At 40.3% G+C, this 25,104-nt stretch overlaps 1 protein-coding gene across 5 annotated transcripts in view; it reads right to left on the minus strand.

Annotated features, from left to right (window-relative positions):
* The window catches only part of LOC122666998 (ATPase family AAA domain-containing protein At1g05910), a 48,227-nt gene that overhangs the window by 12,804 nt on the left and 10,319 nt on the right, over nt 1-25,104 (minus strand). For all 5 annotated transcript variants that reach the window (XM_043863138.1, XM_043863139.1, XM_043863136.1 and 2 more), the window contains 2 exons: nt 17,551-17,796; nt 12,789-12,975 (listed from right to left, as the gene is read on the minus strand). In XM_043863138.1, the coding sequence (XP_043719073.1) occupies nt 12,789-12,975; nt 17,551-17,796 (433 nt within the window). The remainder of the gene's footprint in view (nt 1-12,788; nt 12,976-17,550; nt 17,797-25,104) is intronic.

The raw sequence follows: 25,104 nt of genomic DNA on the forward strand, positions 1-25,104 counted from the left end.
CTTGGATTTCACCAAAATTTTCGGCACATATTATGATGATTAAAAGGTCTTGACCTTTTTTTTAAAAAAAAATACACTCAGATCAAACCTGTTGATCTTGAGTTAAGCAATGTCTCTCATTCTGCCCTGTTTCTCTTCCCTTCTTGTCTATTCAGATTATGGTTTCCTACCTTTGTCGCATCAAATCATTAGTTGTGTGTGCAGAAACTTGCTACTTGTGGTACTGCAATGGAGTTTATGAAATCCAACTTATATGTGACCGTAGATCGAATATTAATCCTTTCCAGAACCATCAGATCTCGTTTCATGCAAGTTTCCTTAAACTGATATTTCTGTGACTTGCTCACATCTGAAGATCCATACATCAGATCATGTTATAATTTTACAGAGCCATTCTACATGTATATTCTAACCTTCAACCATAATTCCAGCAAGATCAAACGTTGGTTTAAGTCTGATCTAAATTTTAGCTTGAAATATAGTTTTCTTACTTCTCTGTGGCTGGAATTTTTGAAGTCCTCTTCTTGCGTTATGAAGACTGTATTGCCAGTGATAAATATGCTGCTGATGGCTGCAGCTGGCATACGCTAGCACAGCTCCTATTTCCTCTTTGGCTCCCATGTCTGTAATATTTTCCTCAAGTAACTTGACATGTCTGCTTCGATTCCCCTTGACTGATGCTTCTAGACCCTCATCTGGTGTATTGACCTCCCCATTGTTGTTAAGTTGTCCAGGCACAATTTTTTGGATGGGCGCCTTGATCGCCTAGGTGCCGCCTAGGCGCCTTGTTGTTGTCACCTTAATTTTTTTTTTACCTCCTTGACCGCCTTGGTTCGCCTAGACGCCGTGACAACTATGGATCTCCATGCTTCAATAATACTGGACCGGTATTTCTAAACCTTTATCTGGCGTATTATCATGGACCCACTATATTCTGTAAATATGGAATTGAATTCTTGTAATTTATGAACCTTACACTCACTTTTGAACCACTTTTTATGCTTCTTGAAGACTTAAAGCTGAAATATGACAATTACATTACCCCTCCCCCCCCCCCCCAAAAAAAAAAGAAGCCTAGGTGCTTTTAGGTGGTAGCGGCTGTTTTTACAGTAGATCTTTTGGAAAAATCTCAGGTTGACAAATTTTCCATTGCATGTCTGAAACAGAAGAGGTAGCTATGGATGCATCTTTTCCCCAATCATTTTTTTCAGGTTACTGACTAATATTTTGTGAACTGAATGGCTAACTACCTGAGATACTAAGACCATGTCTTTTTTTTTTGGTGCGCGTATGTGTGTGGGTCACAGGATCAAGTTTGAAAACAGCCTCTCTGTGAAAGCAGGGGTAAGGCTGCATACATTATGACCCTCCCCAGACCCCGCAGTGGTGGGAGTCTCGTGCACTGGGTATGCCCTTTTTTTTTTGTGTGAGTGTATGTGATGAGTGTGTGTGAATTGTAAAAAACAAAGAAAAAGATTTTATAAGAGAATAAGAGAAGAAAGTATGAAATAGCCAAATTTAAAAAAAAAAACACACACACACACAAAAAGGGCATCAATAGACTTGATATTTAGAAGGGGGAATGGAAAGAGGTTAGCAAACTTATCCTCCATCCAACAGGTATCCTATCAACTTTAGGGTTTGGGATTAGATGTTCCAACAATCCCACATATTGTTGTTTTTAAATGAGAGTATACCTATAACACATATAAGTGGAGATATTGTTGGCCACACCAGCATGTGTTGTTGTCATTGTTTTCAACACACTAAGTCAGCAGATTTGTGGTATGTGCTTAGTGCAGTGGGCAGTAGATGTAGAGATGTGTTGATTGATTGTGTAGCAGTGATACAGGACAATCTTGGACTACATTGGACAGACCCAACTGGTGTACTACATTGGACCGACCCAAACCCAGTTGAACCGGGTCCAGTTTGAGTGTTTGGATCTAGTAGGATTTTAGGAAGGTTATTTTATTTGGGAAAGTACTATGTAATTTTTTATTTTAAGGTAGTTATTAGACACGTAGGGAAATTTCCAATTTTAGTTTTATTGAGTTTCTATTTTAGTCAGCCTGGCTTTAGTAAGTAATTAGGAGCCTTTATTTTTGGGTTTTACAAATAGATGTTTTGGGTTTTACAAATAGATGTGTAACCAACGTATTGGGGAGATTATGCAACAATGAATTGAAAAAGAAAAGTTAATTTGTGCGTGTGCGCACATTCCCCCCCCCCCCCTTTCTTCTTCTCACGGCTTCTTCTTCCTCCCCCCTCCCCTCTGATTTCTTCTCAGATTTCTCCTCTCCTATTCTGTCCCCCATTAAGCAGTCTGTTAAATAAATGAGGGCAGAGAGCGTCAGAGCATATGGCAGTGTCTATGAGCTTCAGACAAGGTCAACTACTACTATGGAAGAGCAGAGCAGAGAGATGAAATTGTATGGGCTGACATGGTTGAGCCTGGTTGACAGGCAAAGCATGTTGATGATGTGGCATATGGTCAGCTAGATTGGAAGATCAGGGACGCTATGGAGATGTTGCAATCACCTTGGGCATTATGTGAAGCTACATGAGGACGTCTACAAATGAAGTAGACTGCCATCCATGTGTTATGGACAGTTGTGAGCTGGACACAGTTGATAGCAATGTGTTGGCATAGCTGAAGAGTTGGCAGGAGGGCTGGTATAGTTGGCATCATCATGAGTTGGCATTTAACAAATGTGTTTAGCATGATGAAGAGGCAGGTTCAAGTCCTAGAGTGCATGAGGTGATGTTGCTTGATGGAGTTGAGAAGGTGGATGCCTTCGTTAAAGTGAGAAGATTTCAGGTTTCATGGTAGGGCAGCAAACTAAATGAGTTATATCTTCTCTTATATTGGTCGGACCATGAATTGGTAAACATAAGATTTCAAGGAAATCAAGTCAGCTTTCAATGGCAACTGGAATCATGTTTATCGGATGTTTGGGTTGAAGTTATGGTTCGAACATCAGGAATGACATGAGAGTTCAGAACCCTGTTTTTGCTTATCCAGCAACTTCAAGCCCAGCTTTAACGATGTTATGCACATTCTGGGTTGAACCCCAAATAAGGAGAGTTGTTGTCCTTCAAGGTATCTTTAATGCATCGCAAGAGTCGAGCAAAAATCAGGTCAGATGAGGAAGTTATAGGCTGGACAATTGCTGTAGTACATATTGTTTCAGAACACTGTTTCAACATTGTTTCTGCAAATGCAGTAACTTCACAGACTTTTTGAGCTGTCCTCCATTGAGAATTTTTTAAAGTTCAAAACTTGAGAAAGTTATACCTCTGAGTTAGCTTTTAACCCATTTAAAAATCAGATCAATATGGCATCGGGTGAGAGAGTTATGACTTGATCTTCAGACATGGTGCGTATGTTTCAGGAAGTAATTTCTGCATGAGTCGGATTCAAGCTCAGTTTAGGGATCCGTGCACTGAACCTGAGTTGTAGGTAATATTATGAGAAATGTATCTTTTGTTAGTCATCTTTCTTGCTGAAAGCAGGAACTGGGAAAGGGCAGACTCCCTGAAGAGCTAGGCACTTGGCTACAAGCTGAGAAAAGAGGGTTAACCAGGCTATAAGTTGGTAGGTATAGAAACTACAGAGTTATTTATGCCGAGCCCTGAGCTCTCCCATTTGTGAAAAAAGAATTGGGTAAATCGGAGGTCAAACAAAAGAGAGATGGTCTGGACAGTGAAGTTAATTCAGTTTTACAGAACACTGTTTCTACATGTTCGATGACTTTGAGCTCCATTTTGACCCCCTTTCACTGAACCTGGGTTGAAGCTCAAAACATGTGAAATAGAGAGCTTCAAGTCTACTTTCATATGCCTCAAGAATCGTCTCAATCCGAGTCCGATCGAAGAAGTTATGATCTTGAATGTGAATGCAGTAAAGTGTAACCAGAATACTCTGTTTGCACATCCAGTAACTTGCAGCACATTTTTCGAGGTCTTCCTCACTACATGGGTTGAAGACCTTGTTGGATTGTATGGGCCAGAATACCGTGGGGGTATTCTAGATGTTTTCCCTTTTACTGTGTCTTTTCTCTTTTATTATGTCTCTCATGTATGTGGTTTAGTCCCACATTGCTCATGTAATTCTGTTCTCTGTTTTTCATGATTACAAATAGATGTGCTTGGGATGATAATTAATCATCCAAGCCTTATGTTCTAATTTTGATCCTCTCTACATAGTATCAGAGCAGGTTATGAATTAGGACTCCACCTCTCCCATTCTCGATCTCATTTTTCTCTTCTCTTCTCTTCTTCCCTTTCTCGATCTTCCTCCCCTTTGTTTTGTTCTTCTTTTTCCCATAGGGCAGCACTGATGAGGTGATCTATTGATCCAGTTGCTGCCCTCTTTTTCTTACCTCATTCCATGATATCCAGATCTGATCAATAGGGTGCTCGGTCTCTTTGCTGCGAAAATTGGAGACTTCAGCCTTCTTTGGACAGATTCAATCTATACTACAAGGGATTTGTTCACCATATTGGAGCTCAAGAACTGCAGCAGATTGGTATACAAGCATCTACATCAAGTTGAAGACCCCTCAAGATCGATATTTCTTCACAATTACAGGGTTTTGAAAAACCTTGACAATAGTCGATCTTGAGGTTCCACCTATCAGTTGGTTCTGATTTTTTGAGGAGTGATTCTCCCCTATTCAAGGCACACTCAACTGCAATTTCAGCCTCATCCACTCACTTTTTGGGCTTCTTCTCCTCTAATCTATTTCAGCACCATCAGGGTTTTTTTCAAAACCCTGAAAAAATCGATCTCAAGGTTTTCTCTGTCAGTTGTTGCTGATTTTTGGAGACATTTATTCTATCATTACCAGAGGGCTCTCATCCCATTTTCAGCCCTTAACTTGAAGGATTTCTTGGGTTTCTCTTCACAACAGCCCCATTCTGCGATTTGGGATTCTCTACTGTCTTCATGGGTGACTCAGTGGATTCGACTGCTACTTCTGTTGGTGATGGACAAAGCAAATCAGATTATCATACCTTTCCTCCTAATCCAATCAAGTTGGATGGCACTAATTACTTACTTTGGTCTAGGTCTGCTTCCTTTGCTATTGCTGGTCGTGGCCTTACTGGTCATATTAATGGAACCAGTGTTATGCCAACCGAGATTGGAGCTGCTCAAGAAAAGTGGCTTGCCAACAATGGAGTTCCTATGTCCTACCTGATTGGTTCTATGACTACAGATCTGCAGCATAGTTTTCTTCTCCTTGACACAGCCTCGGAAATTTGGGCTGCTTGCAAGGAAACCTACGGACAGCTTGGCAATGATGCCCAGGTATATGAAATCTAGAAGAAGGTCCTTCACACTACTCAGGGAAAATTGACAGTCTCCAAATACTATGCTACTTTGCGCAGCCTTTGGCAGCAACCATAGTTGTCACGGCGTCACGGCGATCCAAGTCGGTGGAGGGGTGTCACGCGATATATCGACATGTCGCCCGCCATGGCGTTGCCATGGCGAGCATGTCGACCATGTTTTATTTTTATTTTTTATTTTCTCTATTTTTAATGTGTTAATAGATGTATACTCAAGCCATGTTTTATTTTTTCTCTATTGTTTCTCAAGTTTTAAGAAGAAAATTCAGAAACCGAAGAAGAAATCGAAGAGGGAAAGAAGAAATCGAAAGAAATCGAAGAGGGAAAGAAGACGGAAGAAGAAATCGAAGAGGGAAAGAAGACAGAAGAAGAAATCAAGAAGAAATCGAAAGAAATTGAAGAGGGAAAGAAGAAATCGAAGAGGGAAGAAGAAATCGAAGACAGGAAGAAGAAATCGAAGAGGGAAAGAGAGTCGAGGAAGAAATCAAAGAGGGTCGCCATGGCGTAGGTCGCCATGCAGCCCTCTCGGCCAGACGCCATGGCGACGCCATGACAACTATGGGCAAGAATCGGACCACTTTTCTGACTTTCACCCAAGTACAGCTGCTGATATTACTTCATATAAGAAACATGTGGATAAGATCAGAATTTATGATTTTTTGGCTGGGTTAAATGTGGAGTATGATCAGATTCGGGTTCAAGTGTTGGGTCACAAACCTTTTCCCACACTTGAACAATCCTACGCACTGGTCTCCTCTAAATAAAACCGTAGGGCTGCCATGTTGCACCCTCCTATTACTGACAGGTCAGGCCTTCAGACTGCTACCCCAGCTGCTCTTGCACCCATAGGCACTACTACTACTGTTTCTACTACTGGTACTATTGCTTGTGAGCATTGTCACAAGCTGTACCACACCAAAGACAAGTGCTGGAAACTTCATGGGAAGCCAGCTGACTTTGAAGCTAAGAGGGCTGCCAAGAAAAAGCCAAAGAACAAAGCCAACCATACTGAGTCTGTTACCACTGCCCCTGCTACTGACACTAGTCTATCCCAGGACGATTTACAGGCATTCCTCCGTGTGCTAAGGACTTTCGCTGCTGCTACCTCTATTACATCCGCTGCTACTGCCAATTCTTCGGCTCCTTTAGGTTCACACTTTGCCCGGTCAGCATAGTTATCAAGGCAGCAAGGCGACCACGGCGTTTAAGGGCCTTCCTAAGCGCCTTGGCGATAGGGCGGCCACAAGGCGTCGCCTTGGCGAACAAGGCATTCTAGTATTCTTTTTCTTATATAACCATTTTATTTGGTACAAATAGCATATGAAAAATTATATAATTCTACTTTGCTAAATAAATATTAATAATTCAAACCAATGCAAGATATTCATCAAAAAAACAAATTAACAAACTAAGTTCATCATATTATCATAGAAATATAGCATATAAATGTGGAACAACATTATAAATTATTAAATATAAAGAATAAAGGGTTGCTAATACTTACCTCTATGATGCCAAAATGAGTGCCTAGGCAGTAGGCCCTAAGGTAGGAACAGCAGCATAAGAATTGCTGGTGGGGGTGGAGAAGCCACACTATCATATCATGATTTCGACAAAATAACAAAATGACGTCTATGATATGTATTCACAGGTCCACATTGTCTCAAGATGAGGATATATCATTCAATTTATTATAGGAAAAAGAAATGAGGATGGAAAAATAAAAAAGAAAAGAAAGAAAAGAACATAGTGCGTCACAGGGAAGGAGAAGGAAGAAAAAAAATTGTAAAGGAGGAGGATGAGAAGAAACAGAAAAAAAATCGATTATCAGTAGGCCTGGGCAGTAGGCCCTAAGGTAGGAATCGTCGATGGGGGCGAAGGCTGGAGGAGCAGCAGCATAAGAAAAAAAAAATGAAAAATCGAGGGGACAATGGGACATGGAGGCGCAGCAGCAGAATAAGAAAAATAGAAGAGAAGAAGAAGAAGAGTAGAAGGTTACTTACCTTGCTAGAAACGTGGTAGTCGAAGGAAGCTTCGTCGGAATCAAAGCGGCTGGCAGGAGAAGACCACTGCCGGAATTGATGGAGACTTGGAGTTGTTCCTTCACCGCAGGTTTTTTCTCCCAAACCCAAATAACGAAGATGAAAAGTCGAGGGTTTCAGTTTTGGACTTTTGTTGAAAAAAAGAAGAAAAAGTCTTTTATACCCTTGATAACATGTATCTCAGTTTAGATAATACATACACCAGCCAATGAAAAGTTAGTAAATAGAATAAAACGTATCTCAGTGTAGATATTCCATATACACTTTCAAATAATAAGTTAGGAAATAGAATAAAAAAATAAATACATAAAATAAATTTAACAAAAAAAAGCAACCGCCTTGGTCACAAGGCGTCCTAAGGCGTCGCCTTGGTCGCCTAGGAGACACCTTGGTAACCAAGGTGGTCACCTTTCTTACATACCATAAGGCCCTCCACCGCCTTACTCCCATATTTCCACCTGGACGCCTTGGCAACGCCTTAATAACTATGCCGGTCAGGTATTCCATTTGGTGGTCACTGTGCTTCTGTAGCTTCCCGTCCTTGGATCATAGATTCTGGAGCTATAGACCACATGACCAGTTCCTCTAGCCTGTTACATCGTTATTCTCCCACTTCTGAGAAAGATAAGGTCAAAGTAGCTGATGGTTCCCTTTCCTCTATATCGGGAAAAGGAATCATCAACTGCACTTCCTCTCTTCTGTTATCCTCTGTGTTATATATTCCTAATTTTACTACTAACCTTCTTTCTATTAGTAGTATTACTCGTGATCTTAATTGCAAAGTAACTTTTTTTCCTTCTTATTGTGTCTTTCAAGATCTGGGCTCTGGGAAGGCGATTGGATTGTATAAAGTACACGGTGGATTGTACCTGCTTAATGATGGTCGCTTCACTCCACCACCATTACCTTCTCCGCTACACCAGAACTCCTTGGCATCTTCTGAACTTTACCAATGACACTCTAGGTTAGGTCACCACCACCCCTTAGGAATTTTAGCACATTTGTTTCCTAGTTTAGTCACCCAACATACTAAGGATGACTTTTTTTGTGAGGCTTGTGTACTGGCCAAACAGCCACGTTCAAATTATCCAATTTCAAATAAAAGGAGTTCTTCTTGTTTTCAATTGGTGCATTCTGATGTTTGGGGCCCTAGTTGTAAAACATCTATTTCTGGTCATCGTTGGTTTGTCTCTTTTATTGATTGTCATTCTAGGAACATATGGGTATATCTTTTGCACACAAAAAATCAGGTTTTTTCATGTTTTCAGCATTTTCATAAAATGGTCCCAACTCAATTCCAGGCTACTCTCAAAATATTGAGGAGTGATAATGGAACCGAGCATACAGAATCTCAATTTCAAAAATATTTGGCTGATCATGGCATTATTCACCAGACTAGTTGTGTTGATACCCCTGCCCAAAATGGCATGGTAGAATGGAAAAACCGCCACTTGTTAGAGATGGCCAGGGCCTTGATGTTTGCTAGGAATGTCCCATCTCAATATTGGGGAGATGTGATTCTCACTGCTATCTCATCAATAGATTACCTACTCGGGTCCTTGACTCCCGTAGCCCATCTGATGTTTTACTGGGGAATTCCTCCTTTATTGTGCCTCCCAAAGTGTTTGGTTGTGTGTTATGCTAGAGATACAAAATCTCCAGGCAACCTTGAACCTAGGTGGCTACGTTGTATTTTCTTGGGTTATTCTCCAACCCAGAAAGGTTATAAGTGTTATCATCCCCCTTCCCGCCGTACTTTGGTTAGTATGGATGTTGTCTTTCATGAGACCCTTTCCTATTATTCTTCACTGCCTCTTCAGGGGGAGAGTTCTAGTGAAGATGTGCATTTTAAGATTCCTCCTTTTGAGGTTCTTGGGCACCTACGGGTGTTGCCTAGCCACCCACGGCTACTGCCCAGCCTCCTTTGGCTGCTGCCCAGCCTCTTTTGGATGCTGCCCATCCTTCTTTAATTGATGCCCAACCTCCTCTGACTGTTGCCCCCTCATCTTAAGAGAATCCTTTACAAGGGGAGACCATAGAAAAGAGTGTTTTTAATGTTCCTATTCAGGGGGAGCTGACTCCAGTCCAGAGAACTATTGGTGAATTTTAGAAGAGGATTGACAACTCCAACATACTCACCTATAAAAGGGGCAGGACCAACAAAAGGCAGCTTTAATCCACTTTAGCACCAATACCCATCCAGTTGCCGGCTCCAGATCCAGATCCTTCCTCTCCTGGTAAGCCCTCTTCTTCCGACCTACCTATTGCTCATCGCAAAGGTACTAGGACTTGCACTTTACATCCCATATCTCGTGTTGTTTCTTATAGTTTTCTTTCCCCTTCTTTTCGTGCATTTGTATCTTCTCTTTCTTCTGTTTCGATTCCTAAAAATTGGCAGGAAGCATCTACAGATGGAAAGTGGAAGGCAGCAATGTTGGAAGAAATGAGAGCACTACACAAAAATAATACGTGGGATCTTATGGCTCTTCCTCCAAGGAAAAAACCAGTTGGATGTAAATGGGTCTTTGTGGTCAAACAGAAGGCTGATGGTTCAGTGGATCGATATAAGGCACGTCAGGTTGCAAAGGGGTTCACTCAAACTTATGGAGTTGACTATCAGGAGGCATTTGCACCAGTGGAAAAACTCAACACTGTACGAGTGTTATTATCTTATGCTGCAAATCTTGGGTGGGATCTTCAGTAGTTAGATGTAAAGAATGCCTTCCTCCATGGGGAGCTTGAGGAAGAGGTATATATGGACATTCCACCAGGCTTCTCTGATGACAGGACCAAGGGCAGGGTCTGTAAATTGAAGCGTGCCCTTTATGGGTTAAAACAGTCACCTAGAGCCTGGTTTGGCAGATTTCACAAAGCTATGATTTCAGCAGGTTATAAGCAGAGCAATGTTGATCATACTTTATTTATCAGACGAGTTGGTGACAAGGTAACTCTTCTCATAGTCTTGTGGTCACTGGTAATGATGGTGATGCTATCAAGAATTTAAAGCTCTTCCTTGGTCGTGAGTTTGAGGTAAAAGATCTTGGACCTCTAAAATATTTTCTAGGATAGAGGTTGCTCAATCTTCGAAGGGCATCTTTCTTTCTCAAAGAAAATATATCCTTGATCTATTGACTGAGACCGGGCTGCTAGGTTGTCATCCTTCAGATACTCCAATGGAAGCTACTACAAGACTTAGGAGAAAGAGGGTGAACCTGTTGACAAGGAGGGTTGCTATCAGCGATTAGTGGGCAAACTAATCTACCTCTCTCACACACGACCTGACATAGCGTTGTTGTAAGTTTGGTGAGCCAGTTTATGCATGATCCCTATTCCTCTCACATGGAGGCAGTCCGTCGTATTTTGCGGTATTTGAAGTCTGCTCCAGGAAAAGGAATCCTTCTCTCACCCAATGGTCACTTAAAGATTGAAGCTTATACTAATGCCAATTGGGCTGGTTCCACTGAAAGAAAATCTTTCTCTGGCTATTGTTCCTTTGTGGGTGGGGAACCTTGTCACATGGCGTAGCAAAAAGCAAAATGTTGTGGCAAGGTCCAGTGCTGAAACTGAATTTCGTGCGATGGCATAAGGAATTTGTGAACTTCTATGGCTTAGAGGATTATTGCAGGATAATGGTGTTGCTGTCCATCTTCCCATGATGCTTTATTGTCACAATAAAGCAGCCATGAGCATTGCTCATAACCTTGTCCAGCATGATCGTACTAAGCATGTGGAGGTTGACCGACATTTCACCAAGGAGAAGCTCGAAGCAGGACTCATTTGTGTTCCCTTTGTGAAGTAATTGGCTGATGTGTTCACTAAGGGACTAAGTGGCAAAATGTTTCTTCCTATCTTAGTCAAGTTGGGTGTGCATGATATATATGCTCCAACTTGAGGGGGAGTGTTGGATTGTATGGGCCAGAATACTGTGGGGGTATTCTGGACTTTTTCCCTTTTATTATGCCTTTTCTCTTTTATTATGTCTCTCTTGTATGTGGTTTAGTCCCACATTGCTCATGTAATTCTGTTCTCTATTTTTCATGATTATAAATAGATGTGCTTAGGATGATAATTAATCATCCAAGCCTTGTGTTCTAATTCTGATCCTCTCTACAGATCTAAAAATAAAAGTTGCAGAACTTTGAGTCTTTTTTCCAATGCCACCAGAGTCAGCTCAATCCATATTTGAAGAGTGAGAGATAGCCATTTTTCCAGCAATGCACAGAAACTGGTCCAACCACACACAGTTTGACCGGGACGGAAAAGGGAAGAAGAGGAGAGAAGTGAGAGTGGAAGGTGAAGCTTCAATGGGGAAAATCCTAAGCTATCAACCCTTCTTGAATGCTACATGCTCAATCAAATGCAAGAAGATTTATGGTTGAGAAATGCTTTGACTATCTAGCTGGGATTTGAGAAGAGAAGAAGAGAAGAAGAAAAGAAACTCATTTTGAAGAGGAGAAAGAGAGGGAGAACTTGGGAGAGCTTCCATGTGTTTACCCTACTGTTATTCACCATTCTTGAGAGGGTTCTTGTTATATTGATTGTTCCAAGAAGATGACTGAAGAATCCATTGAAGATTTGGCTAGGGATTGAGTAGAGAAAAAAGACTTGAGAGAAAGAGAAGAAATAAGAAGAGAAAAGAGAGAGAAGAGAAGAAGAGGAAGGAAGAAGGAAGACAAGGGAGTGCATCATTGACCAGAGACGTCCGTCATCAGCAACTCCAGAGGTTGCTAGTACTAGATAACTTGTACTCACCATAGGCTAGTTATTTGATTAAATGCCTAAGTGAGTTGTGGTTTGTTTTGGGAGGGATTTGCACATTGTATGAGCTGTAACAAGGGCATACATTTATAAGCCCATTTATTATTTGTATTACGGGTGCCCAGTGGGCGCTGGACAGAGAGGAGTTGTAGCTCCTTGGTAGTTGTGGCTGTCTAAAGCCAGGATGGTTGCACCTTCACAGTTGTAGCTGTGTAAAAGCAGGGGTTGTGGAGATTAATCTCTTTTGAGACGTGAGAAATATTTCCTCTTTGGTATTCATTATTACCAAATTCAAACATATAAACAGACTAATTCAGACAATGCCCACGTATTCTAACATTATCCATGGCAAATCAGAAATGGACGCAATTCAAACAATGCCTACGTATTCTAACACTATACATGGCAAATCAGGGGAATGCCCTCTCTCTGATCAGACTCTCATAATCCAAACTGAGCCTTACAGTATATGGTCTGGCATGTTCATTTGTTCCCAAGAAAGATTGTGTGATCAAACATTATCATTTGGAGCCTGTTCCTCCAATATATTACACATAATAAAAAGAAAACTTAAAGAGTAAGAAAATAGAATTAAAGTCAAAGGAGTCAGACTGGCATTAAAGACTCACAAACCTTTGCATTGGTCAGAATGAGATCAACATCTTGCAGGAATGCTGGACAGGTAATGTACTGCCCACAGTCTACGCGATGCAGCAGAGTAGCCATGTCCATGGGATTCTGGATTATTGTGCGATAATTTGGTGCATCTTCATCCATGACTGGATAATGGAACACACTAAATCGTTTATCATATAGAATCCTGCAGCAATAACAAAATGACAATGGGAATTCATTAAAAGCCAAAAAGAGCAATATAGTTCTTCCATCATCCTTTCTACATCAAAAAGCTGAGACTTTGAGGCTCATTTTATGATGGTGCTTATCCCACGCAAGCATGCAAAGACAATTCCTGACTGAAGAAACACCACCAGTGAAAGGTCTTACAGAAGGTTTTCTTAAGAAAAGATAATTTCCTGAATAAAACACTATCCATGCTTGTGATATTGTGGAACAGTAAAATCAGCCGACAAGCTACACTGCCCAATCTGAAGCCTATTTTGCTAGCAAGAAAATTTAAAATAATTTTGACTACAATATTTTTCAATTTCTAAGAAGAAAAGATATGATTAATGAACTCTCAAAATGAACTTACAACAGATTCCCTGATATAAAATATGATGGAGGAGCATGACCTATTCCAAGTGATGGCAACTTAAAAAAAGGAGGGGGCGGAGGGGGGAGGGGGATCATATGCGTTTATCTAACTAAATAATATCAGTTTGCAATCAATCTACTTTAGTTTAATAATTTCCACAAAATTGTGTTTCATATTTTCACAATTACAATCATCGTAAGTTGTGATTACTATGAAAAGCAAATTCAAAAATTATAGTTTACTAGGAGAATTCCTATGGTTTAGAGTATCACGAGACTCCGGGCGGACGCCCAAACTGGATAGGGATCAGCAGTTGCCGATATGATTTTTGGACACTATACCAATGTGTTTCAGCAACCAGGAGATCAGACCTGGGTCAGTCAGGTCAGCCACTGTGGATTGCTTGCATCAAAATACAGAAAATGAACAAGAGAGAGAGAGAGAGAGAGAGAAAGAGAGACAGAATATGGGGACGGAGAATACAAAAGCAAGGCAGAGATATTAGAGCTGCTGCTCATAAAATCCCAGATGATGGGCAGGGATGTCAAGTTCAAGGTTGCAAAGGACATCAAAATCACTTCATGGAAGGATCAGATCACCATCCAAGGGCTGGTAGTGAGCCTCATGCTTGTCTGCATCGCCATCATCACCTGCAAGCTCAACCTCACCATCATTTTCATAGTCTCCCCAAATGCTGCCGACACTGCCTTGCATGGTTTCTTCTTTGTCATGTCATGGGCCAGCTTCCTCTCCTAATTAGGCTTCTACATTTCTCCTTTCACCCTACAGGAGAAATTAAACATGGATTTGAGCCATCTTTTGACAATCTCAATCTCCCAAAAGACAACCTCAGCAATAGGATCTTTCGGGTGTTTGCCAAGGTAGACAAAAAACAGAGATTCAGAGAAGGATTTGGTCTCTCTCACTGATGAATCCAACTTTTATGTTACTTTTTCCACCAATCTCTTTTATTTATTTTTCTAGCTTTTTAATGATTTTTTTTCAGATATATATAAATAAATAAATATATATATATTGCTACGTATATCGAGTAGCTGGTCATCGTCCGTTCTGGGTAGTGGCACAACCACAGCTAAACAGTAGAATTGTGCTTGCTTCTGAGAGTGTTTTTTTTTTTTTTTTTGGCTGCTGTGATGAGTAACGAATTTATTAGCAAAGAGAACAGCTAAAATACAAGAAGGAGGTGCGCATAGAAATAATAGATAAATAAAGATAACAATTCATAAAGGGCAATTTTCCCCCCAAAAATGCTTAGGCGATTAGCCAACTCATCTGTCAGCTTATTTCTCTCAGCTTCCCTGAGAGATACATTCTGATGCAAAATCAAGATTTTACAAGCAGTACAAGCGAAGGAAGAACAAGAAATCAGATTCCAAAATACAACTGTGACATGAAAGCAGAAATCTGACTGCCACGACAACCAACCTTACAGCAGATCTGGCTGTCATGACAACCTATGATTCCAGCTTTCCATCCAGTTTCTGATTCCTGAACATATCAGGAACCTTATCCTAACAGCAGTTCAAATCATGGGATTAATAAGGGAGTCTTATTATCCTTTTTTTTAATTATTATTGTTATCATTAGTAAATGGATTAGGTTGTTGAGTTCAAGCCTGTTTGGTTTGTAATTTTTTTTATTATTTCCAGTTTTCCTGGTTAGTTTCTATCTCTTCCTTGACTAGTCGTTTGAAAGAGTTAAAGTTTGTTTCAGCTTTGGATCCTTCTTTCCTTATCTAGTCAGATTTGATTGCTACTATCGTTTAATCAATTCTAGTTGGATTAGAGGACAAGGGACTGAGCTATAAATACATGTGAGGCCCTCAAGCCGTCCCACCGATTTGAAGTAAATACAAGTTTGAATTTTCTGAGTTCTTCGGATTCAGTAGCATACCTAGTGGATTCTAGGTGGGGTTTAAGTGGATTCCTAACCTGTCTATCATTCTATCTTCCTCTCAATCTTTTTTTTTTTTTTATCTTCCTTTCAATCTCTCTGGCTAGCAATCAAGGTAAGATCTGGACACTTCTATGCCCTACGGCTATATGTTTCCAGTTATTTCTCTCATTGGTTTATTGATTGCTTGATCTGCTATATATTCTGTTCAGTTTACTCTCAGATAGCTCATATTAATTTCTATTGATTGGTTCTCTGAGATTCTGATCAGGCTTGAAGCTGTTAGAGGCAGTGGCCTTGGGATGCAGCAACAGTGAGAGACCCTGGACTGAGAGAGTCCCCTATCACCCTTGCATATCCCGTTCTTCTTACATACCCTTTTATGTTCTTCTTTCCTATGTAAAAGAAAAAGAGAAATAAAACATTCTGTTATTCAATTTTGTTCTTCCTTATTTTATTGAACCTGCTGCAATCGATCTCCCACTGGTTTTTTCCCTGGTTCGAGTTCAAACTTGCATTACAGAGTTTTGTTATGTTTTGAAGTCGGATGTTCACCACATAAAGTTGATTCCTCGACTTTCCAAAACTCGAGGTTGAGATTCTTCAAGACGGGGAGAACTGATGCAATTAAATAGCCTAAATGGGCTTATTTTATTGGAAATAAACTTTGGCTTGGGTTATGCAAGTGTTGGGCCTTTGATCCATTGTGTTTTCATTTTAATAGACCTATAATATAGGAAGAGGCTAGGCATACGGGATTAGTTAAGGGTCTTTATTTCTTTATTTTAATTCTTATTAAGTGTTTTTTTAGTTAGGCTGGATTTGGTTTCTAGAAGTCCAGTCCTGTTTTAAGTCAGTTTCCTTCATTATTTTAGTTTCCTAGTCAAATTAGGCTACTTTATTAGTTAAGGATTGGTTTAGGCCTTTCCCTTTTATTGTTTGAGTCTGTTTTTGAGTCTTCTATATGAGTTTGTAGGGGGTTCAAGGTCCAGCATTCACATGAATTTGATGAATAAAATTTGGCTTTTGTTTTTGGTTCTGTGGTGATTCAGAATGCTCCTTGTTATGGTGAGTCAACATGCCCTGTTGTGGTGATTCAACAGATGGGTTGGAGGTGAATCTATTCTTTATTTGATTTTCTTAAGGTACCTATTATGTTCCTTATTCTCTGCATTCTGTTCAATCTTGGTTCCTGCGATACATCAGTCCTACTCTCACAAGGATTGTTGGATATAAGGTGTTCTACAGTACTAATTTAAATCCTGATTTCAGAAAACTTCATTCGACAATACCCTCATTCATATTCTGTTTTTAAATCCTGATTCTGTTGCTTAGTTGATACGGTCCTACTTCAAGTGGGATTAAGTTTGATTACCTGAAAGTTGAAATCAATATCTGCACTTCACTGTTCTGCTTAATCTGATATTGATAACAAAAACTAATTTTCTGTTGGGCAATTCAAATCTGTGATCGGATCAGCAATACAACTCCTGCATTGACTGGGTTTGACCTATCCCAGTTTCACTAGGACTTGTCCACATCAGTAGATCTGGCCATCAGATCTGGCTGGAATTTTCAGCATAGTTTCCACCCTCTAAAAGAGCTCGACCAGACTTACAGTCTGATCTGTTTAGTAGATTAGATTTTATGCAAGTTTCTCTTAATTGTGGAAATTTTTCACTCGTCATCAATTCTGTTTTGGTGCTGATTTTAACTTCAATTAGAACCACATTACTTGGAACTTCTCTGTTTTCTGGTTCTTGTTCTTATAACCTGCGTATCCAATTTTCTCTTCTTCTGTTTGAATTATTTCTGCTAGAAGTCTAAATCCCATTATAATCACTAAAGAGGCCATGTGAAAGACATGCTTCAACAAATGAGCAACTCTCCAAGGCCAAATGGCCAATCCCTTCCCCTCCATCTGATACCAGCTAATAATATTGGCCACCTCCTTCCATCAACATATTAGAATATCCTGTTCTGAATGCCATGTCCAATCCCACTCAAGGCTCAACAATATAATCTCCCCTCTAGTGAAGTCTACAAATCCTTCCAATCAGATTCCTGACCACTCCAATTCCTGATGAACCCCAAAGAACTTCCACCAAAGTATGACATTACATAGACTGATTACTCATATTGTGTAAACAATATAGTCAAAAATGAAAAGATAGGAGAAACTATTAAATACAATACACTATTCTAATGAGGATTAATTGACTAACTTTAGTAGAAGAGATCGAAGCATAGGAAATGTAAACTAACCGATTGCAGACATCTCGAAGACACATTCGTAGTCGACGGAGGGCATGCTCCTCAGCTTCTGCCTTGGCTTTTATTTCTGATGGCTTTGGACCACTCATGGCCTTCGGTGCCTTGGGGAGTTCAGGAAGGGATGCTGGCTCCTTTGATTTGCTTGTTGACCCTTCAGAAGGGATGGAGAGAACAGCTTGGATCAAACGGTCAAAAAACATCACCCTATCTTGTATTCTTGGTTTGTCCACTTGATACCTGCCAGCAAGAAGTATATTGAAACATTAACTCTGAGCCTGACTATTACCATGGATATTATCTGCATAAATGAATTGAACATAAGCTGCAAAAGGGAAGCATGAAGCATTCGCAAGGTATCAGCAAATGAACAATAGAAAGGACTTCAGCCACTTCCACATTAAGAAATAGGTTGCTTTCTCTAGAAACAGCAATTTTCACATGCTCATGCAAAGGAAGAGTCCAGCCACTTTCCCTTTCAACATTCATAAAGTAGGTCCTGTTTATGTATAAATTAGCTTTGAACTGGATAATGAACAATAATAAAGCTGATATGTATCTTATTTGGTATCACATTGATTACTCAATGGACAACTAAGCTTAAGTGCTTCACGTATTGAAAGATTATACCACATAAAGCACAGACCAATGCTAATCTTTTAGCCCTAGGTAGTCAAAGCCTAGCCTTACTAGGCTCTAGAATAGCACAAAATCAAGGACCACCAACCCTTCCATATTTCTACTTGTAGAAAAAAAAATACTACATGTAGGGCTGTCCATGGATCAGATCATGAGCCACTCCCACCAAAGCAGATAATATTTACATAGATCCTTGAGATCAGGATCTCAAAATGTAATTCAAAATCACATCAAAACTCAATCCCCCACCCATCTGATTCGACAAGATTTTATATTATTATTATAATTAAAAATCTGTGTTGAAATCCGTGAATATTAGCTTAGTCAGTGTGACTACAGCCATTCTTTATTTATAATATGAGAAGGAACATTCTGGAATAGGTACAAGGACAATATTACCCCTATGACAATTTTACCCTTGAACCCATATTACAACACTCCCCCTCAAGTTGGTGCATACATATCGAACATGCCCAACTTACTAATAACAAAACCAAACAACTTACTACTAATTCCCTTAGTAAGAACATCGGCCAGTTGTTCACTAGACTGAACAAATGGAATACAAATTACTCCTTTCTCCAACTTTTCCTTGATAAAGTGCCAGTCAATCTCAACATGTTTAGTACGATCATGTTGGACTGGATTATGAGCAATACTGATTGCTGACTTGCTATCACAGTAGAGCCGCATAGGAAGATCAACAACCATACCAAGATCTTAAAGAAGCCCCTTGAGCCAGAGAAGTTCACAGATACCTTGTGTCATAGCCCTAAATTCAACTTCCGCACTAGACCGAGCAACCACTGCTTGTTTCTTGCTCCTCCAGGTAGTTAAGTTTCCTCCAACAAAGGTACAATATCCAAATGTTGATCTTCTATCATCAAGATTGCTTGCCAATCTGCATCAGTGTATGCTTCTACCTGAAAATGACTATGCGGAGAATACAAGATTCCTTTTCCAGGAGAAGACTTCAGGTACCTTAGAATTCTATATGCTGCCTCTAAGTGAGAAGAGTAAAGGGTCATGTATAAACTGACTCACTACACTCACTGCAACTGCAATATCAGGTAGGGTATGGGAAAAATATATCAACCGACCAAATAATCTCTAATAACTACCCTTATCCACACTCCACAGGGTCACCATCCTTACTCTTCAAGTGTGTGTTGGGCTCCAGAGGGGTATCGGCAGGCTTACACCCAAGCATCCCTATATCATTCAAAAGGTCAAGAGTATATTTTCTCTGGGAAAGAGATATACCCTTGGCTGAATAGGCAACCTCTATTCCCAAGAAATATCATAATCGACCCAAATCTTTGACTTCAAACTCTATGCCTAAATAAGTCTTCAACTTCTGAATTTCTTGTGCATCGTTTCCTGTGATCACTATGTCATCCTCATAGACGATCAGAATTGTGATATGCTGTCCCACCTTTTTTAAAAACAGCGTGTGGTCAGCATTGCTTTGCTTATAGCCATTAGCAATCATGGCTTTATGGAAGCGACCGAACCAGGCCCTTGGTGATTGTTTTAGGTCATATAAGGCTTTCTTCAACTTGCATACTTTTCCCTAAGCAGATGGAGTAGCAAAACCCGAAGGTACCTGCATATAAACATCTTCTTCCAATTCTCCATGCAAGAAGGCATTCTTGACATCGAGTTGTTGAAGATTCCAGCCTTGATTTTAATGTAGTCCTAGATAGGTAGGAGACCTACTAGGAGCCAGGTAAATCAGAGTTTTTAACTATACTGGCCGAATGGGACAGAATAGATAAACTAGGGCAGAATTAGGGTTAGGGTTAGGGTTTTGAGCTAGGGTTTTATTTGGTAATGATGTGCAGGTTTTTGGGAGTCTATTAATGTAAGTTTGGTTTGATTTGGATGAAGTTGGAAATATAGGGTTTCGGGTTAGAGGCCTTGTAAAAATTGGGTGTTTTTAGAATCTAGGATTTAGAGATGGAATCTGGGGAAAGTGAGTTGGTCGAGTGTTAATGGCAGTATTGGGAGTGAGATGAAAATAAAAATATCAGATTGTGATGGGTGGTTAGGTCTAGGTTGAAGTTAGGGCTGTAGGGATTAATTAGGGTTTAAGGGATTATAAGGCTACAATGGAGAATTGAAATTAGGGTTGTTGTCGAGTAAAGTATGAAGGCTGTGGATGAAGTTTGATGATGATTGATGGAGGGAATAAGTATGCTGGTTTGATGATCTGAATTGGATAGATGGGGAAGGTAGGTTTAGGTTAGAGGATGAGAAGTAGAAGGGAATAACTGAAATTAAAATAGCTTATTGGTTTGAAGAGATCCCCAACCACAGCAGCTTGAGCAATTGTGAGACAACCTCCCGATCTTCACGATGCAAGGAGTCGCAGGAGTCCACCTACCCTTTCCACCTTAATAAACCCACAAGGATGCAACACTCTCAAGGAGCAACAGCAGCAACAAAGGCAGCAAGCATAAAGTTGAGTTTTTATTAATCAAAATTCGTATTCAATGCTGGCCTCCCTTACAAACTTATATAGAAGACTCAAAAATAGACTTAGACACTAAAAAGGAAAGGCTTAACCCAATCCTTAACCTATTAGCTAACTTAAACTGACTAGGAAACTGAAATAGACTCAAAATAGAGTCCTAATCCAGCCCAACTAAACAGTTAAAAGAAAAACTAATAAAATCACTTAAATTGAACCACTGGTTCAAACCAGCTTTGGACCGGTTCAAATTAAAACATTAAAAACATGAAAATAAAACTAAGTATAGGGCTAATCCCGTATGTAACCTATGTACCCATATTTTAGGCCCTTTAAAGTGGCCTATTACATAGAAAACCCATGGGATCAAAGGCCCAACATGCCAACCCTAGACTTATTCCTAATAAAATAAGCCCATTTAGGTGATGAATCTGCATCAGCTTTACAGCACAAGAAATAATCACTCTTACTATGTTCATCTTTGCCACAGGGGCAAAGGTTTCTTAGTGATTCCATGGGTTTGGGTGGACCCTTTCACAACCAGACTTGCCTTGTATCTTTCTACTGACCCATCTGACTTGTGCTTCACCACAAAGACCCATTAGCAACCAACGGGTTTCTTTCCTGGTGGAAGAACCTGCAAATCCTAGGTTTTATTTTTCTCCAGGGCATGCATTTCTTCACTCATTGCCTCCTTCCATTTCTGTTCGGCTATTGTTTCCTGCCAATTGTTAGGAATAGAAACGGAGAATAACGAAGAAACAAAAGCATGGAATGAAGGAGTTAGAGAATTATAAGAAACAAAATTGGAAATTGGGTGGTGAGTACAACTCCACTATGGTTTTCGAATAATAATGGGTAAATCAATACTAGAATCAGGAATAGACTTACCAGAGTGATGACTAGGAGCAGGACTTGGAGCAGGTACTAATTGTGTGGGAGCAGTGGCGGTGGTCTCTTTGTGCCAAGTTCCACGAGGAGGGAAGTATGTTCCCCGAGAGAACTTCTTCCAACTCTTTTAATTCTCCAGACTCCCCCTGAACTATAGGTCGCCCATTCTGTCCTTGCTCCTGTTCCTGACTGGTAATCCCATCCTCTAATTCAACAGACAAATCCTCTATGGTAGGAACATACACATCCAGGGGAGCAATTAAAGGTACATCTTCATCACTTGGAATCTCCCCCTAAAGAGGTACTAGCGGTGCAAAATAAGCTTCAGACTCCCGAAAGACCACATCCATGGTCACAAACAATTTTCTAGTTGGAGGATGGTAGCACTTAGACCCTTTCTGGGTAGCTGAATATCCAAGAAAAATACACCGAAGACCTTTGGGATCAAATTTCCCATGGGGATGGTGGTTTCAGGCGAAAACCACACAGCCAAAGACCTTTGGAGGGACAACAAACGTAGATGATCCCAATAAAACATCCAAAGGGAAGCGACCAGCTAAGACACGTGAAGGAAGCCTATTGATCAGGTATGTGGCGGCGAGAATGGCATCGCCCCAGAAACGGGGGGGAACAGTCATGGCAAACATAAGGGAGCGAGCATTTTTAAGTGTCTGTTCTTTCGTTCAGCCACGCCATTCTAAGTCGGAGTATCAACGTAAGACGTCTGATGTATAATACCATGAGAGTCCAAATAGTTGCAAAAGCTCCATCCATGTATTCCTTGCCATTGTCAGACCGTAAAATTTTCACCTTTGCATCAAATTGAGTTTGAACCATCTTGTGAAATAGACGGAAACAGGTAAAAACATCACTCTTGTTGTTCATCAAATATACCCATGTAGTGCGACTATAACAATCAATAAATGTAACAAACAATCAAAAACCAAAAGTAGAAACACACCGGGTGGGTCTCCACTCACACTTCTACTATCAGAAATAGGGTAAACATCCTAGTTTGCTTTACTAGAGTGCAAGCATCGCAAGAAAATTATTGGGATTACATTGTTTGAATAAACTAGGAAATAAAGTAGACAAAACACTCAATGGTGGATGCCCCACACGGCGATGCCACTTATTTAATTCAAGTAATGCAGAGGTAGAATCAAAAAGGCCTGAGATGTCAATGCTATTTGCGAACTGTCAAGCACGTACAAACCACCAACCACCTTACAACATGCAATCGTACAACCCGTTGCCAAGTCCTGGAACAAACAATGATTGGGAAAAAAAGTTACTTTGCAATCTAAGTCCCTAGTTAAACTACTATTGGATAACAAATTAGTAGAGAATTTAGGAACATGCAATACAGAAGAAAGACAAAGAGAAGAGGTGCACTGAATAGATCCCTTGCCCGAGATTGGAGAAAGAGACCCATCAGCAACACGAACTTTGTTATGGCTAGATACAGGAGAATATTTGATAAAAAGGGAGGAAGAACCTGTAATATGGTCGGTTGCAACATAGTGAATGACCTTAGAATCGCATATGACCGAGGTGCAATTCCCACCAAATGAAATACCAGTAGAATGAGTGGTAGCGAAGTCGGATGGTAGGGAAACAGCCAAAGCAACCAAAGAAGGAGACCCAGATGAAGAGGTATCCAAATGTGTCATCATATTCCGGACATGTTGAAGTTCTTCCACAACTTCAGAAATAGAGTGGTCAGGAAGCTGCTCTTTAGAAGATGTCTGGTTTGCACGGGCATTATTGGTACGATTGGATCCACCCTTCCCCCGCCCACGGGTATCTGCAGGACGACCAAGAAGCTTCCAACATCGGTCCTTAGTATGCCAGTCCTTCCCACAGTGATCACATTTAATAGGGGGACGATCACCAGGCACATGAGCACCACCAGAAGTGCAAGAAGAGTTCCCACGAGAAGCACTCTGAGACCCAGAAAGGAGAACCGATCTCTCTTGGTTGACGGGAGTAACCATGGCTGTCCAGCGACTATCTTCCGCCGCAAGGACTATCTACCGCCGCAAGAATCGCATAAGCCTGCTCAAGAGTAGGTAGAGGATCCCGATTCAATATAGTTGCCCGGATCTGATCCAATAGTATAATAGAGAGGTATCCACCTGGAACAACCCTAAGAAATCCACCTTAGGGCTGACAAATCCTTCTCAATGCAACATGAATCCACACAGCATACAAGGAAGAAAAGTTCAAAACTTATTGTATAAAATCATTCTTGTAGCAGGGATACCTGGCTATTTATAATGCTCACACTCTTATCTAACACTAAAAAACAGGAAATTTCTAGCTTCATTAAAACTTGGAAAATAGAAATTGAACTGAACTTCTAATATATATAGAAACTCCAATAGACTTTATTCAGCCTACCTCAAATATAATGGAAAATAGAAACAGGGCTCTTTCGACTCAAATAGACTGAAGTCAGCCTTTTTATATAGAAAACAGAAAATAGAAGCTAAGCTGGAAAGGTTTGCGACAGCCTTACTCTTTCCCACCTGCTTTATCACCCAAAAGATGACCCAGTTTAGAGATCATAGCTCTTCCAAAAATCATGTCAAAGGGCATATGAGGCGTAGAAATCAATCATGCTTGATGAACTCATCCGACCCATCTCCTACATATTGCTAGTTCTATGTTAAGTGGTCCACACCTATTTCATAATTTACCCTTTCACATAATTTGTGAGCATGTACTGACAAAGGGTTGAAACCCTGACAGCCCAAGAGCGCAACAGAGGTGTAATTGAGATTACAGAGTTCCTCTTCCATCCTACATCATAGATTAGACTTGTTTTGTACGTAGAGCTTTGTTTTCTGGGGGATGCTTGATGTATGTTGCTATCTATGTGGGTTGGAGTGTCATTAACCTGTTCATATAGGGCAGGCTGCTGGTCTTGTGGATATGGGGACTGGCATATTAGTTTCCTCGTCAGCCATCCTTTTCTTTTTGTATATTTCTCTCCATGGCTGTCTCAAGCCATAGTTTAAGGAGAGCTACATTGTTAAATGTATTATCCTTTTTAGGTATGTCTTTCAGATTTTCTTTCTCACATTTTAACATGTTCCTAGTTTCCCATTAAAAAACAAAGCAGCATCATAAGGATACCAAACAGCACTCCCGGCTGGCCAGCTAGGATCAAATGAACAAATAGTCTGGAAGCTACACACACACACATGGAGAGAAGAAAATCCTTCAACCAAGTGGGGAACAAGGTGGAGGACAAAATACTTTCCATGAAGGAAAGCTTAACTCAGAAATAGGGCATAATTTTCCCTCAACAAGATTCCTTGAGCTTAATTCCCAGAAACATTATTCCCCAATCTCTTTTTTTTTGGTGGGGGAGGTATGGACAACCACAAGAATTTTTGCACGAAAAACAAAAAAGCACAATCAGGGGTGTACAATAACAACAATACACACAAATCAAAGAGGCCTCGGCCTAACTATAAGACTATGAACTATGTGATTGGAAAAGGGCTTATATACAATACACTTCTGTTCAAGCCCCT

Source organism: Telopea speciosissima, chromosome 7 (assembly GCF_018873765.1).
Source record: "Telopea speciosissima isolate NSW1024214 ecotype Mountain lineage chromosome 7, Tspe_v1, whole genome shotgun sequence".
Lineage (NCBI taxonomy): Eukaryota > Viridiplantae > Streptophyta > Magnoliopsida > Proteales > Proteaceae > Telopea > Telopea speciosissima.